The sequence below is a fragment of the Pelecanus crispus genome, chromosome 3 (genome assembly GCF_030463565.1).
Source record: "Pelecanus crispus isolate bPelCri1 chromosome 3, bPelCri1.pri, whole genome shotgun sequence".
Lineage (NCBI taxonomy): Eukaryota > Metazoa > Chordata > Aves > Pelecaniformes > Pelecanidae > Pelecanus > Pelecanus crispus.
The window spans coordinates 76,894,174-76,911,730 of record NC_134645.1 but is presented as its reverse complement, the minus strand read 5'-3'; the positions used below and the strand labels follow the sequence as shown (position 1 = coordinate 76,911,730).

Sequence of the window (17,557 nt, the reverse complement as noted above, 5' to 3'; positions counted from 1 at the left end):
TCCACTTTGAATTTTATCTGCCAGACAGCAAGTGGAGATAAGCCTGAGCTATAGGGAAGTTAATTTGAGTTTCTTTATGTGTTGTGAATTATTTGGATCTGAGGTTTCTGGTGGGCCTCTCTCTAGTAGAGTGTTACAGGGTACTTGAAGCAAAGTAGTCCATCTATGAGCCTATGAGCTGTATCTGACCCACAGCACACTTATATCCTGCACCTTTTCTGGGCATCATGATGGGATTGAAGATGACAGAAAATATCTTCCAGCCCAATACCCAATACATCATCTGAATCCCAATTTTATCATAAGTTTTTGCTAGACTGTCTTATTCAAGCCACTTCCTTTCTGTGCTTCTCCAGTGATGAGTGCAAGTAGTAGTAATATTTCATTTCCTTGCAGTAAATCTGCATGAAAAAGCTTACAAATACTTCTTCCCAATGGTGGTTTCCAAGAGATGGTTGTGCATGAGAAATGTGCATTTATAGATCAGAGCAGAAAAGATAAAACGGATAGTTCACTGCACTTGGCAGTTGGTTAAGATTGTAGTTGCTGATCACAGCAGCTATTTTTAGCTGTAATGTTAAGAACATGACTGGTGAAGTCAAATTCAGTGAAACTCAGCATAACCACCACTTACACCCATAGAAACAAATTAATCAGTGATGCAAATTGCTGGATGGCTGACATGGTGAGACTATTCAATAAATGAATCAAAGAAACAAAGTAGTGCAATGTGAGCCAACCTTGGCTATCTGGATATGCAAGGGAACAGCAGAGTGAATACAGCAACACTGTAAGAAACCACAAGTAAGGTGAAAAACAGAGCTACCTTCCAAAACTAGTCCTGCCAGTATCACTTCTCTTTTATACTCTCTGGGCTAAATGCTAAATTGAGCATCAGCTGTGCCAGTTCTCACTGCTTTGCATGAACATGATACATGCTCATTTGAGAGGAAAATATACCTCCTCACAGAAAGCACTTTGCCTTATGAGTAAGATGCCTGTGAATTAACTCTTTTGTGTAGTTCTGTCTAGTTGTTTTCTGAATGAAAATTTGGTATGAAACTAAATTCTTGGCCACATATAATGATTTTGGCTTTCTTTTCCTTGGTGAATAATGTTTCAGCTGTTTAAGGCAGCTGTAGAGATCCTTCTGGAAGACAGTAAGCAAGGTAGCAGAGAGCGTCTGTTGCCTTTTGAAAGACAGAAAAGAGGTGTTCTGGTAGAAGGTTACTGGATCACTCTGTCTTTCCACATAAGCGTAGGATGTTCTACAGTGTTTATTACAATCATATTTTCCAGTGACTCATGCAATGTGGCTTCCAAGACATCTTCTGGAGAACTGAGTATTCCACTGTCCATTAGACCTTACTGAAGTATTTTTTTTCCTGAAAATAATTCTAAACTTTTTATTGCTTTTGTTTGTTCCATGCCTCTCATATCAGACAACAAGACTCCACACACCCATGCTGCTTTTTGCAATACTGCAATGTAGTCTAGGTTCACACCTATTATCTCTACCCCTAACTTTAATTTGACCAGGCTAACTACATTTTATTCTTGACATCAAGCCTTATGAATTACATCTATGTAGTCCTTTATTAATTTCCCTACTTTTAGTTAATCAATATCATACTGAGAAGTTCAGAACTGTATAGTATTAAATAAAAAAAAAAACCAAAGGATAAAGATGAAAAGCGGAGATGGGTGTGAATTTTTAACCTCTTACTCCTAATATCCTTACCTTGTAACTGTTAACTTTTTTGCTCTTTATTTAAGAAGTTTCTTCTGATGATCTTCTGATGATATTTTAGTGCTTGTACCCATCCTGGACTTGCCATCTGGGACTTCTTTGTTCCATGCAGGAGTATCCATCATTTTTTGGATGTTATAGGCAATACAGTCACCTAAACAATGAAACATTTCTACTAAAATAAAATACATGTCACAGATGGGAAATGTTTACATTTTGCAATAATAAAAATACCCCACATCTGTCTAATTTTATACTTTAGTGTCGTGGTTTAGTCCCAGCCAGCAACTCAGTACCACGCAGCCGCTCGCTCACTCCCCCGTACCCTGATGGGATGGGGGAGAGAATCGGAGGAGTAAGAGTGAGAAACACTCCTGGGTTGAGATAAGAACAGTTTAATAATTGAAATAAAATAAAGTAAAATAATAATAATAACAATATAATAATAATAGTAATAATAATATACAAAGCAAGTGATGCACAATGCAATTGCTCACCACCCGCCGACCGATACCCAGACAGTTCCCGAGCAGCGATCGCTGCTCCCCGGCCAACCCCCCCCAGTTTATATACTGAGCATGACGTCACATGGTATGGAATAGCCCTTTGGTCAGTTTGGATCAACTATTCTGGCTGTGCCCCCTCCCAGTTTCTTGTGCACCTGGCAGAGCATGGGAAGCTGAAAAAGTCCTTGACTAGCATAAGCAGTACTCAGCAACAACTAAAAACATCAGCATGTTATCAACATTCTTCTCCTACTAAATCCAAAACACAGCACTATGCCTGCTGCTGGGAAGAAAATTAACTCTATCCCAGCCGAAACCAGGACAGTATCCACCCCTTATTCTATACCATCTACGTCATGCACAGGCCCTCCCCTTTCCAATGTGTTCCAATTAATCACCACCGCTTTCCCTATCTTGATATACACACAGATATCATTCCCTTCGTCTATGGCCCATCCCTCTAAAATGTCCATTGAGTTCATTTAGCCCATGACTTTGGGTTCCATCTGTCATCACAGTCTTTCAGAGCAGGAGAGGTGGTGTGCAATGTTGGACTGTTGCATGCTGAAGTCAGTTCTCATTCCAACATGGTTTCATCAAAGTTCATTTTCATTAAGCTGGGCAATTCTTACTGCAATACCATTGATGCGGCATATAGCAATCATAATATACAGTATTATATACTTAATATTAACCTACTATATTATTATATTAACATGCAGTTAAGAGATAACATACAGTTAAGAGATAACATACAGTATTATAAAGCAATTAATATCATACAATTCAGTTCATTAGCTATTTTCACCCAAAATCAAATTCCCTTGAGGTACACATTGGGCTTCCCCATCCTTTCGCATCACCCACCAAGTGCACCCAGGTCCTTGAGCAAAAGCAATCCCACGAATGGGTTTGCCTTTGCCAGAGGGGGAAGTAACCCAGACTGTCTTCCCCAGCATATTTTTCATGTGCACTACAGGAACTTTATCTCCTTCTACAGTACGTAAAAGTTTTGATTGGGCAGGGCCAGCTCGATTGGCAGATCCCCTGGTGTTGACTAACCAGGTGGCTTTTGCTAAATGCGTATCCCAATGTTTAAACGTCCCAGCACCCATTGCTCTCAGGGTAGTCTTTAACAATCCATTGTATCGCTCAATTTTCCCGGAGGCTGGTGCATGGTAAGGGATGTGATACACCCACTCAATGCCGTGCTCTTTGGCCCAGGTGTCTATGAGGTTGTTTCGGAAATGAGTCCCGTTGTCTGACTCAATTCTTTCTGGGGTGCCATGTCGCCACAGGACTTGCTTTTCAAGGCCCAGGATGGTGTTCCGGGCGGTGGCATGGGGCACGGGATATGTTTCCAACCATCCAGTGGTTGCTTCCACCATGGTGAGCACATAGCGCTTGCCCTGGCGGGTCTGTGGGAGCGTGATGTAATCAATCTGCCAGGCCTCCCCATATTTATATTTCAGCCATCGTTCACTATACCCAAGGGGCTTGAACTGCTTGGCTTGCTTGATTGCAGCGCATGTTTCACACTCATGAATAACCTGTGCAATGCTGTCCATAGTTAAGTCCACCCCTCGATCACGAGCCCATTTATACGTTGCATCCCTTCCTTGATGGCCTGAGGCGTCATGGGCCCACCGAGCTATAAATAATTCACCCTTATGTTGCCAGTCCAAATCCACCTGAGCCACTTCAATCTTAGCAGCCTGATCTACTTGCTGGTTGTTTTGATGTTCTTCAGTGGCCCGACTCTTAGGTACATGAGCATCTACATGACGAACTTTTACAACCAGGTTCTCTACCCGGGCAGCAATATCTTGCCACAATGCGGCAGCCCAGATTGGTTTGCCTCTGCGCTGCCAGTTGCTCTGCTTCCATTGCTGCAGCCACCCCCACAGGGCATTTGCCACCATCCATGAGTCAGTATAGAGATAAAGGATTGGCCACTTTTCTCTTTCAGCAATATCTAAAGCCAGCTGGATGGCTTTCACCTCTGCAAACTGACTCGACTCCCCTTCTCCTTCAGCAGTTTCTGCGACTTGTCGTATAGGACTCCATACAGCAGCTTTCCACCTCCAATGCTTTCCCACAAGACGACAGGACCCATCAGTGAACAGGGCATATTGCTTTTCATTTTCTGGCAACTGTTAACAGATTCCTTAATACACTCTAGTTAATCTGTTCTTATCTCAAACCCTTCGTGCCCCACGTTGGGCGCCAAAAAGGACTGTCGTGGTTTAGTCCCAGCCAGCAACTCAGTACCACGCAGCCGCTCGCTCACTCCCCCTACCCTGATGGGATGGGGGAGAGAATTGGAGGAGTAAGAGTGAGAAACACTCCTGGGTTGAGATAAGAACAGTTTAATAATTGAAATAAAATAAAGTAAAATAATAATAATAACAATATAATAATAATAGTAATAATAATATACAAAGCAAGTGATGCACAATGCAATTGCTCACCACCCGCCGACCGATACCCAGACAGTTCCCGAGCAGCGATCGTTGCTCCCCGGCCAGCCCCCCCCAGTTTATATACTGAGCATGACGTCATATGGTATGGAATATCCCTTTGGTCAGTTTGGATCAACTATTCTGGCTGTGCCCCCTCCCAGTTTCTTGTGCGCCTGGCAGAGCATGGGAAGCTGAAAAAGTCCTTGCCTAGCATAAGCAGTACTCAGCAACAACTAAAAACATCAGCATGTTATCAACATTCTTCTCCTACTAAATCCAAAACACAGCACTATGCCTGCTGCTAGGAAGAAAATTAACTCTATCCCAGCCAAAACCAGGACATTTAGTAACTTCAAAACTTGTAGGTAGGCATTGTTATTATTTCTTGCTATATTTCCCAGCTTGACGATGTATTAAGTGAGGTCTAATAGATCCCTTAAAATAAAGAAGACCCTTGCTAGAGTAGGAATACCTGGCACTTCCAGAAATAGCCCATCTCGTGGTAGGACAGGTGGCATGAATGTTACCCAAGGTTGCCTGTTTTTCCTATTGGCTTTGTAATGTTACTGACTTGCATACAGGTCTCTAAAAAATACCTAAATATAAATAAGTCCCACTTATATACCACACCCAAACATACAATCCTGTTTAAATTGATGGGACTTCTACAGTTCAGATATTGATCTGTATTTTCATGGACCTAATGATCTTTGAAAAATCTGAATTTAGTGTGATTCAGCTGGCAGATTAAGGCTCGTACTTTGTGGGTGTTTATTTGTGAGGCACACGCCTAACCTCTCTGCAACCAGCAGGGATTTAGTCAGAGCAGCCAATGGAGTCTGAAGAAAGAGTTCAGCTAATAAAATGGCATTTCAACTTTAGGGTATGTGAAATCACCCTTTAAGACTTAATTGACTGTATTAATTAGATCTCTGTTGACTACAGTGGCATCTTAGACACCCATTAGGCCTCTGCATATGTACAGTATGGATACCTACAACATAAGGACCTGCGTTTAAGTGTCTTTAGTCTTCAGTTACTTCCTACCCCATCACTTGACTTCATGTATTCTGCTTTATAAAGAAAATCCCTCATTTACACCTTTCTATACTTGTCTATGCATATGTTGTCGCCCGAGATTAAAATGTGTCATCTATCACATGTTCTCCTGAGTTTTAAAAACTCCCTGGGCCAAGGAACATCTTTTTACAAATAATGAGTGGTCCTGAAGCACTGTGGGTTCTCAGCCAGCTGTCTTCTCACTTTTGACAACCTCAAGAAAAGAAGGGCAGGGCAGTAGTGACACTGAACAAGTATCAGAAAAAAGAAGTGTTTTGCTACTTTCTTAAGTCTTAGAGAGTATTTAGTGGCATCTTAGTTAATTTATTAGTTTAGCTAATTCAATTTCCTTTACTTTCTAGGAATGATTTTGAAGAGTATTTTGACATTGTGATTACAAATGCTTTGAAACCTGGTTTCTTCTCCCACACCCCAAACCAAAGACCTTTTCGAACTCTTGGTAAGTTGCAGTTGTGTCTCCCTTCTCATCTGCTTACTTCTATCAAAAACAAACAACAACAACAAAAAAACCACCAAAAAAAAAAAAAGGGAGAGGACTGGACAACATATTTTGAAAATCTAGCATTGGGGGAAAAATGGACTCTACACAAGACTCTTCCAGACATATAGAGATATTAGTAAAAAGTTCTGTTAAGACTGAGAAGCACTGAGAAATTAGGAATTACAGTGCTGAGGACAGTGAAAAGGCAGAGCTGCAACAGTAATTAAAACTGGTATTGAGGTTCAGATATTGCATCATTAATGAAAAAGTAAGAATCCTTTTCTTTATTGTGCTGACAAGGTCATACACAGAAAATGAAATTTAATTCTGGGAAAAAAACATAGCAGAAATATTTCAGTAATTTAAAGGAAATTCAAAGAACAGTACAAATAAAATTTCAAGGCTGAAGGAAATTATTTATGATGGAAATCTGACAGTATTAAATGTGTGTACTTTGGCTAAATAATGACAGAGTAGGTGAAAAGGAAGTGCCCATGTACTCAATTTAATTAAAACAATCTGAAACGTTTGGCAATGTTGTCCATTAAGCAATTAAGTTTGTAACAAAAGAGGTTTATAAGAACAGTGTTCATTGAACTACAAATAACAATAGTAACATGGCTGAAGACAGTTAATTTTTCCATATTTTGGTAAACACCCTTATAATTAAGTGCTACCTGAAAATTAATCTTATATCCAAAATAGCGTAAGTCAGCATATACTGAACTGTATTTTAGCATTTTATGACAGGAAAGTCAGCTGTTCAAGCCCAAAAGAAATTTTGCCTGTGGAACTTTTACTGTAAAACTAAAATGAGCAGCGGAAATATATATTGAAACTGCATTTTAATGTTTCACCAATTTATGTAGGAAAATAGTCAGAAATATCTTAAATGTGATGTTTAAAGGATTAGTTCAAATAGGAAACTGCCAAGTTGACAATCTAAGAAAAAATAAGCTCAGAAGGGAAATTGAGACTGTTTACCTGAAGGGGGGGGCAAAAACATAAAGGATAAAAAAGGCTCACTTTTGCAAGCATTTCATTTAGTTTCATATAATGCAAATTGAAAATAAAATGTAATTCACTTTGGATATTTTTTTAAACAATCAGTTTAGCGTGGCTTCCTAGGGAAATCCTGCTGTGTCCCTCTGTCAGTAATCCAGCCAGCAACTTTTGAACCTGTTGGCCAGTTTCAGTAAATTTAATAGACAGCCAGAAAGTTCCAATATATATTTCAATAAGTTTTTTTGTGCAAACCAGGACAGAACAGAGGGAAAAGACGTGAAATTACTGTCTCCATTGAGAAATATTGTGTAGCATTATCTGAATCACGTTATTAGATTGCAAGTACCAATTTTCATGAAGCTGTTTCTTTCTCATGCATTCAAACAGGAACAGCATTCCCTGGAGTCCTCTTACTGACTTACTGGTTTTCATTCACTTTGTATTTTGGCATTGCAAAGAGGCTCAAGTGAGGGTTGATCACTAATTACATGAATACCTTATTAATACAGAATAAAATGTAGGTTACGTTCTGGAGACCTCACTATCTAAATAGATAAACACAAAATAAAAAAATAAATAGACACAAACGTAACTAAAGCAATCATCAGGTAAATAATTTGCTGAAACTACTAACCTGTGACTGGATTTTTTTTAATATATTTATATTTGATTGACAGTAACTGGTTTCTTCTGAAAGACCAACCAGAACATTCAAAGCGAAGAATTATACATATAGGACAGGTTTTTAGAAACATGTTTTGAAGCAGTGAAGAGCTTGTTTAAGAATATGTGAAGTTTAAACCATGAAAATAGGAGGAATTATATGAGAATGTCTGAAATAATAATATTTTTTTATAATGTATCTTTTGCTGCCCTGCCTCTGTGTTCCTCACAGCAAATGTATAGCTTCAGGGTGGACACTGATAGTTTCACCCAGTCACTGCAGATAACAAGGAACACAGTTCATTTCTGAAACAGCATACAGTGGAACTTCTAATACATTTGGCAGGGGGCACAGTTTTCCAGTTTCCAGATTTTTTTTAAGACTTTCTTTCATATCAGAACCACTGAAAATTCAAAATTTCAGTTTCTAGTCTCTATATTCCTTTTGCCACTATGGATTTATTATTCCTGTATCAGGAATAGTGTGGCCAGCAGGAGCAGGGAGGTGATCGTCCCCCTGTACTCGGCGCTGGTGAGGCCGCACCTGGAATACTGTGTCCAGTTTTGGGCCCCTCAATACAAGAAAGGCATTGAGGTGCTGGAGCGTGTTCAGAAAAGGGCAACGAAGCTGGTGAAGGGTCTGGAGCACAGGCCTTATGAGGAGCGGCTGAGGGAACTGGGACTGATTAGCCTAGAGAAGAGGAGGCTGAGGGGAGACCTTCTCGCTCTCTACAACTCCCTGAAAGGAGGTTGTAGTGAGGTGGGTGTTGGTCTCTTCTCTCATGTAGTTAGCGATAGGACGAGAGGAAATGGGCTTAAGCTGCGCCAGGGGAGGTTTAGGTTGGAAATTAGGAAAAATTTCTTCACGGAAAGAGTGGTCAAGCATTGGAACAGACTGCCCAGAGAGGTGTTGGAGTCCCCATCCCTTGAAGTGTTCAAAAAACGGGTAGATGTGGCACTTCGGGACATGGTTTAGTCTAGTCTACCCTTGATTGGTTTAGTGTGGACTTGGTAGTGTAGGTTAATGGTTGGACTGGATGATCTTAAAGGTCTTTTCCAACCTAAATGATTCTATGATTCTATGATTTCAGGCAGAAGAAGAGTTTAGCCACTGTGATTCATAACCTCTCTTCTCTGAGAGCACTGGACATAATATATCAGGGAGACAAAATTTCCTTATTTTTGCTTTGAAATAGGAAAAAAACTAGAGGTGGACATCATAGTAAATATTTTCTTAAAGCACAAAGAGTAAACTTTTGTTAGTGTAATTTAGAGGAAAAAGTTCCAGTAAGTGAAACAAAGCTTGTTCCGTAAAGCAATTTGTTGCAGAAAATGAACTGAAATAACTGCTTATCAATCCTATCCATTTCTCCAGGGCTGAGTTTCAGCCGTGCTCTTCCATCCATCAGTGGGCCTGAATTACAATAAATTCCTAATAATACCATATTCCCTTCTATTCCAAGGGAATTGTGTTATAAATGGACTTATGGCACAAAATATGGAATGTGTTCTTAATTTCAAACATCCCAAGTGTTGCATTGTGTACTGGAGCTAAATTTTGTTTGTATATAACAGGATTTTTGCTGCAGATTTACTAAGAGAAAGGTTTTGAAGTTTACTACAGAGAAGGATAAATTCTTCTCGGTGAATAATTTCAAAAAGGCAACTGTATTCAGTAAACATTTGAAGGAGGACGAGAAACAGGACAAGATGACAAAGGTGGCATTGTCTAGAAATGTGATATCGGATAACTGCTCTGCAGAGATGTTTCTTCAGTAGACAAGTAATTTTAGAACTAATCCATTTAGAAACCATGAAGAATTACTTTGATTGTGCAGTTAAAAATGCATCACTACTTTGAGCTTCAAGACATGCATCATTTAAAGCAACCACAACACTGTTTGAAATCTTAAAAGATTTGTGTGATTGCTTTTTATTGAACTGGGGCACTGAAAAGCACAATAATTAATTATTTAATTTGCATAATTTTCTTTCAAGGTACCGTTATGTTAAGTGGAAGAACAGTTTATATGTAACTTTCCAGGTTTTAGAACAGCCACATTTATTTTTATCTGGCAAAACAGTTTTTATCATTAGGGGTAGCTTATGTAGCAAAGCACATAGTTTATGAGAACAGTGCTATACAAAAAAAACTTTACTCCCACGATACGAATACCCCATAATTTACTTGTTATTCACAAGGTTACATTTTCTTTTACACAGGGAAATTCTTTAAATGGTTCCTGAAAGTACTAATAGTTTCTTGAGCTATTCAATCTAAGGATCAGGTCAAAAATGTTTGTGTAAATCCTGTGTTGAGAATGTAGGATTTTCTTTGCTTTCAGCAGCTACATCCAGCTTAAAATAATGTATCATTCCATGAAGGACTTAAAGGAATATGAATAGCAAATACAGTTGTGACTTATCTGATAATCTGCAGCATACCAAGATTTCTGTAACATTTGACAACAGATCTTTCCCTTTATCACATCACTCATTAATGTATGTCAAATTACTAGCCTGACTGCCAGTTCTAATCATTGTATTTTTTAGAACGTAAAATTAAAACAGAAATGCTAAAGATAACCCTAAATTCCCTGAAAGCCTTCTATAAGTCTGTACGAACAGGGAATTCTCACTTGGTCCTAAATAAGACTCTTATATGTTTTATTTCCATCTCAGGAACAGTTACTGTCTTTTTTGATAAACTGAAAATGTGTTGCTGATTGTTCGGTGTCTGAATGCACAATGCATATTTAATAGTGTATGTAAATCTTCATATATATGCATACTTATATATACAGGCCAAAACCAATCCTATATAAGGAGTGGCAGTGGATGCCATATTTCTGTGAGATCGTGTGCCCTTATCCAGTGCCCAGAGAAACAAACCTGCTCTCCTTCTCCTGCAGAGAGCGTCAGGTTTTCAAAGCCCACTTTCAATTGCACTTCCAGGCTGTCTGCCTTATTTCTGCACTTGAATTTCTGTCCAGCTTATGGTGCCTCTGCTACATCACGTAGCCCCCAGTTCAGGAAACTCTTTCAGTCCTCCAATTTTTCACAATTCTCTGGTAACTGCCATTTCAACAACTCACTGCAGAAGCTTTTTTCCTCCTTCAGTCATTCTTCTCTAGCCTTCTAAAAATACAGGGAAATGCTATAAACTGAAAGGATCAATTAGAAAAGAAAATAAGGGGGCAGGACATAAAATGACATATTTCTAGGCTGAAGACTGTCTTTGATTATTAGGGGCTGCAAGACTTAAGAAGGAGGAGATGATCCCATGTCTGCTATTTAAGTTTTCTTCTGCCATCTTCTGCAACACCTGGGCATGACTATTGCCAGAGATGGGATACAGAACCAGGTGGAGAATCAGGACTGATCCTATATAACTATTTTTATGCATTTATATTCTAGGGCCTTTTAGGCCTGAGGAGTGGGATCAGGAAGGGAGTGCCTTCATTTTCCTGGAAGTTAAATTTGTAAGCCATATAATTTCTTTTTATGTCATTCTTTTTATTTGAGACTTCTGTCTTTACCGCCAGAAGAATACCAAAATACTACCCAGTAAATATTTTAAAGACCTTTAGTAAAATTGTGGAATATCTATAAAAAATGTGGAAATTTTGAAACAGATGATGTTGCACCATTACAAGGGAATATATCATTTAAATAGTCTTGCATTGTTCACTTATTTGAAGAACATAGATGCCATCTCTAGAAAATGCTGATGAAATTTTCAACCAGAATACATTGAATTGAGTCTACAATATAGCTCAATTGCTATAATTGCTATGTAATAGGTATCTCAGTTGCTACCTCTACCATGAAGACTACCTTGATAAGAAAAAAACTTTTTTTTTTATTTTACATCAGCCTGTGAGGTTAAAACTCTAGAGAGCTTGTCTGATCTTTTTGGCTATGTTAGTTGTTCCAATCATCTCTTCTTACCAATCTTGTCTTCCTTTGGATCATCAGATCTTCATATTTAAATGTAGAATCAAATTTGAATTTAAAAATAGCTTTAGATTTAGCCTTTAGCTCATCACAGATACAACCGCACAACTGCTGGTGTTTTTATGCAGAGACTTGGTATTTGGCAGAGAGCTCACTCTCCCAACAGGAACCTGGTCTTTTGCTGGACCTGTGTGTGAATCCTTAGCCAAATGGGCTGTGGTCCTCAGTCTGAAAAGACTGTCATATTTTCCACAGATTTGGCCTGTACTGAACTCCTCCAGCCGCAAGTCATTGCTGGAATTAAGTAGGACTTTTTCTTCTGTCATTTGACGTGGATCTCTGGTACATCTTTATCACTGAGCACTGAATCTCAGGTGCCCACTGCTCCCGCCATGAGCAGCAGGGGAGATGAAGGGAAGGAAAATCTGGCGTAAATGCAGAGGTGCACAAGGGCATGTGTGTGAGACCAAGATTACTCAGAGTGGTTGGAGGAGCCAGGTGATGGGAAGAGAGAGCACAGGAGAGAGCAGAGTAAGAGCAGAGCAGCACATGTAAACACACAGAGGAGAGAGATCTCACTGTGTGATGGGGTTTTCTGAATTTCAAGTCTTTGCTTTTTGACTTCTACCATTGCCTTAAGGAGGACTTTTGTGTCAAACAGTCTAATGTGTCAAACAGATAGCTTAAACTGATTTGGCCATGTACTGCATGGATTGGCGCTCCCAGCTTGCCCTCCAGCCATAGCAGGGGATGCAGCACGGCCCTCCCAGAGGCTCTCTGGGCTCAGGAAGCATTTTGGGGGAAGCCCACCAAGAGCCTCTTTTCCTGCTTCTCAGAAGACACGAGCAGAACACCACCACAGAGGAGAGCTGTGTCATTTACTCTTCCAGTGACTTGGGGTGTTCCTTTATTTGATGCAGCTGCACTTGCTGCCATTTTTCTGGAGATGGTGCCTCTTCATATCAACCTGTCTGGAAATATTCATGAAATATAACACACAGCCACATAATAATGCATATTTACTGACAGCTTGTGACAGAGTGGCATATAAAGGTTGCACTGGCTGCAGACTGCATTATTCAGGAGGAATAGGTCCATAACTGTTTCCCATATGTCTTCTAAAATTACTACCTTTATATTGTTATAACATCCCACAGTGACATATAGTCTGTGAAATCAACGCAATTCTTTTCAAGCAAATCTTGTTTAGCAGTTCTTTATAGTGTATTGGCACTGTTTTTCATGTATTTTCTGGCTATTTAGGAAAGAAAAAGAAGGGTTATAACTAATAAATAATCATATTTTGTACTGTAGTTTTCAAAACTAGATCTTTTTGTACCTCATGTGTTCATGATGTTAAGATCAAGAGTCTCCTCTTTAATATCAGAAACAGGTTTTGTATGTAGCTGGTAGTAGGAGGTCCACTATTTTAAGGGATAAAGTATCTGGTTCTATACCCAAGCCACCAATGAGAAATAAGTCCCTACTTTTATCTCAGCTAGAGACTTTCATTTTATCCATCATTTCTGGAGAAAGAGGAATTTCTTTTTAAGTCATTAATTGGTGTGGATGATGATACAGAAAGTTCTTCATATTCAGTAATAGAACCTGACCATTTTTATTTTTTATTATGAAAACACATAAGGATTATGGAAGTGCCTTACTCCTTGGCAGCATGGCCAATGCCTGATTCCACTTTCTGAAAAGCAGCCTAGGGTAGGCCAGTAGAGCTGACAGTGGGGCACACATACCAACAAATTTAATCTCATGTAACAGGGTTTGTTTTCATACAGATATTCATCATCCACCAAAGAAGTTCAGAGGGTGTTTCCAAAAATCTACAATGTCAGACTCCTTGACCAACTGTTTCACCTCCCATCCTTTGTTTAAATGATCTTAGTCTAAAACTATTGCACATCGTGTACTGCGTTTGCTCAGATATCAGCCACTCCACAGATTTTTTTCTGACAGCTGTCTCAGGTACTTCTGGATTCCCACTATTATTTATGTGCTGTAGAGAAACATTTAAAAAATCAGCATATGTTACCTTGTAATCAAAGGGATGTACCAATTAATCTTTTTAAAGTTTGCTAGATAGTAGCTGTGTGTAGTTTGGAATCAACAGTTTGGGAATCATTTGAGAACAGAAGTGATCATTTCCTATCAGGTCATCAACATTTGTAATTAAGCCATGGGATAGGTAAGATGGGAGACTGTAGTTAAGGGCCTCTTTTCTAACAGTTAAGCTTTATTTCCTGTTTGATAAACATAGTCTTAGTTGACAATAACAGTCTGGATTTTGTTTTTACATGTTCAATACAGTGGTCTATGTGAAAGCATTTAAAACAGATGCAAAAAGGAAAATAAAGTTGGGCCATTGCATACCCACATGCTTTTGCAGAGTAGACTGTTAAAGTCACAGACAGACACAATACATTTTTAACAGATGGCAGCAAAATGTTGTCATAAAGCTTCATTTTTTCTGATAGTTTTCAAAGTCCTTTGCTACCTTATTTGATGGTCATTGCCTCATACAAACAATTGTTTTGAAATTGAGGAAGTACTTTTTTATTACTAATTGGCAGTGTCTCATTTATAACCCTTTTGTAAAATGATGCAAGGGGCCACTCTGCAGTTTGCACTGATGGTACATCTATTCACTCGTACAGCAACATAGCTAAGCTGCTGTAATTTCTGTGTATTGCCACTCTGTAGTAGTTAGGCTGTGTGGTAGCCAAAGAACAAGCAAGCCAAACTTTCCCTTTTAGTACATCCTTTTAGGCAATCTGAGCAGAGAGGCCATTCCTTTCTCCTGGGGAGAGGAATGGAGTGTTTTTGTTTTGTTCTGTTTTTCTTGGAATAGGCTTTACTGGTATTTGCTTTAGAAGTGTTGGGAGGCCAGATTTTCATTGCATCACTTAGATATACTCTTGGTGATTATTGGTGTCAGTCACGCATTTTACAGCACATCAGAAGCTAGAGGTTGAGTGGCCAAGTTCAGTTTCTGTTTCTACCAGGAGGGCACAGTGCTGACCTAACCATGGCAATTCACTGTAAACCTGGAGCTGGGATTTCAGCTGATGGCCCCTCCTAATTGTCATGGGAGGCGACTGGTTATCAGCTGAGCCGGCTGTTGGAAATTGGGTTGGGTTGCTGTTTCTTGAGCTCCTTTGGCCAATGCCTCAACCATATTAGCCAGAGGAACTACCAGGACACAGGCTAATTCTTTAAGTCTGTTTTCCTAAACATTGAGGCTTATGCAATCACGTGGCTTGTGTGAGTAGGAATTTCTGCCCATCCCCTACTGCAAACCTCTATCCATAATGCAATTTCAGCCACATTTCAGTGTGGCCTAGTATTCTCAGAGATGTTACAGCCTCTAAAAGCTGGAGAGGAAAAAATGGGTCTGTCACTGCCAGCCCAGAGAAAGGCTGCAGCGTAAAATTACCCCTGCTTTAGATAATAGAGTATCCATCCAGGAGAACCTGGTGACAAATGACCCACCTACCAGAAGATCCATGAGACTTTGCACCCTATTAGACATTCAGTGAATCAAAGTGCAAGACACAACTTCACAGGAAGATAGACCCCATTATTTCCATGGTTGTTCATAAACAATTCCTTGTTTATTAAAAAAAAAAGGAAAAAATTATACAGTCTTTGAAGTATGGCATCACTTTGTTTCTCAGTATCGAGATGAATGCTGAACTGTGGATGCATTCTCCAATGCCTATCCTTCTTTAAAAGAAAAAATTAAAGTAAATGTGTTGAGCCAAGTTCTTTATATGTTTGCATAGTTTTCAAAGTACCTCAGAGGATAAAAGGAATAAGAAGTTATTCATCCAAAAACCAAAACAGTGAAAAACTGCAAAGTGCTTCTGCATAAAGACAGCAGGGGTTGCTCCAGCTGATTACCTTTGATATTAAATAGCGTGTTTGGCACAAAGCTGATAAGAATATTACAGAAAGCTATTTCAAAGAAAGTGAAAGCTGTTGTTTTCAAAAGCTGTATCTCAACAATATTCCTTTTGTTAAAACTGGAAAACGTGTTTAGCATAATTGCCAAGTAGTCCAAAACCAGAATTCTTTGTGTATGGAAAGTGTATTTTCATTTTCAAAAGGAGTTGCAGTAACTAACACTACTGCAAAATCCTAGTTATTGATTATATTACGTTATATTCAAGACTTGGATAAAACTCAAAACCCAATTCTTTAAGGTATTGTGCAAGCACGTGATTAAGAGTCAGTCTCTGTCTACAAGGAGCCCGCAGGCAGACTCGATAAACAAATGGTAAAATAACAAAAGCACTGGCTTTTCTGTTAGAACCAAAGAACTGAAACACCAAGAGATTGAATGACTTACCCATAATCATATCTCTCGCAGATCTGCTTATTTAACTAAGATTTCTAATGTCCTAATCCAGAAGCAGCGAAGAACCGTAAATTACGTTTGCATAAGGACTCCATGAGAGTCTTGACTGTGAAAATCCTTTTAGCCCTTTCCAAAGATTTATCATAATGCAGAAATTAAGATAATGTAATTGCAATTAATTCTGCTGGATTTACTTTTTATGGTTCAGTGATATATTCTTTATAAGTTTAAGGAATTGGACCTCCTAGCTTGATGTGTTCTACACTGAGATTATTCAAATTATTCAATAATTATTTCAAACTATTGAAAGCAATAAGCTAGAGTAGTTGTTTCTTTTGGAAGACAGTGATTAAGATGATTTCTTAAAATTGGTTTTCACCTATCAGGTCATGTTTATGTTCAATTCTAACAGACGAAACTTTCTTCATAGAGAAGCATGTCAAATACCATCTTAATATGGTGAATTATTTTAAGTTTTCCAAGCCTGTGTACTTAGAAGTAGTCTATCAAAGAACCTATAGATTGCAAAATCTGTAAGACATGATGATGCTTTAATTGTGTTTGCCAAAGAGGTGACATCGGGATTTTAAAGTAACATTTGTTTTAACAACAATATTTAGTAACTATATAAAATGCAGATAAAAAGAGATAACTATAGTAGCTGTATATAATTCCATTTAACACATAGACCATGTGATTGGGAGGTCATTAAAAGCCAGGATGTATAGAAAATCGTCAACCATAGTTTTGTGACCACCTTGTGGTGTTGCTATTTTATTTTCTTCTTATTTTAGGGTATTAGCAGAGAATGGAACCGTGATACAGTCTGGTCTGGATTGTACCTGCAGTACCAGAGAGATAAGGCACAAAAGCTCACACAGTTAGGAAGCCCAATTCATCCAAAAAATGCAGTTTGTTTTTACAGTAGAATGAGCTGCTAAGGGCCTGTCAACTCCATCCTCGCTCTGTAGTGAGTCCCCACAGAATGTGAATTGCTATATCCTAGTCTGTGTTTTCAAAACCAAAGCCAAAATACCTAAATGACCAGTTTGTATTCCAGACAAAACTGTTCTCAGCAAGCAGACTTGTCTGGCTTAAGGGAATTCTCCTCCAACACATGAAAAGATGATTAAGAGGAGATGATTTTTTCCTCCATAGTCTCTGAGAAAAGACAGCCAAACACTATGCAAGAATTAGAAGTGAAGCGGTCAGCACTCAACATAGATCACATTTATAGTGTGATAATACTCTAACAATGTGTGATGCTGAAAAAGACTTGGG

At 38.9% G+C, this 17,557-nt stretch overlaps 1 protein-coding gene across 1 annotated transcript in view; it reads left to right on the top strand.

Annotated features, from left to right (window-relative positions):
- Positions 1–17,557, top strand: part of NT5DC1 (5'-nucleotidase domain containing 1) — a 152,167-nt gene that overhangs the window by 100,992 nt on the left and 33,618 nt on the right. Inside the window, exon 9 of the mRNA XM_075708187.1 lies at positions 6,140–6,237. Coding sequence (XP_075564302.1) covers positions 6,140–6,237 — 98 coding nt within the window. The remainder of the gene's footprint in view (positions 1–6,139; positions 6,238–17,557) is intronic.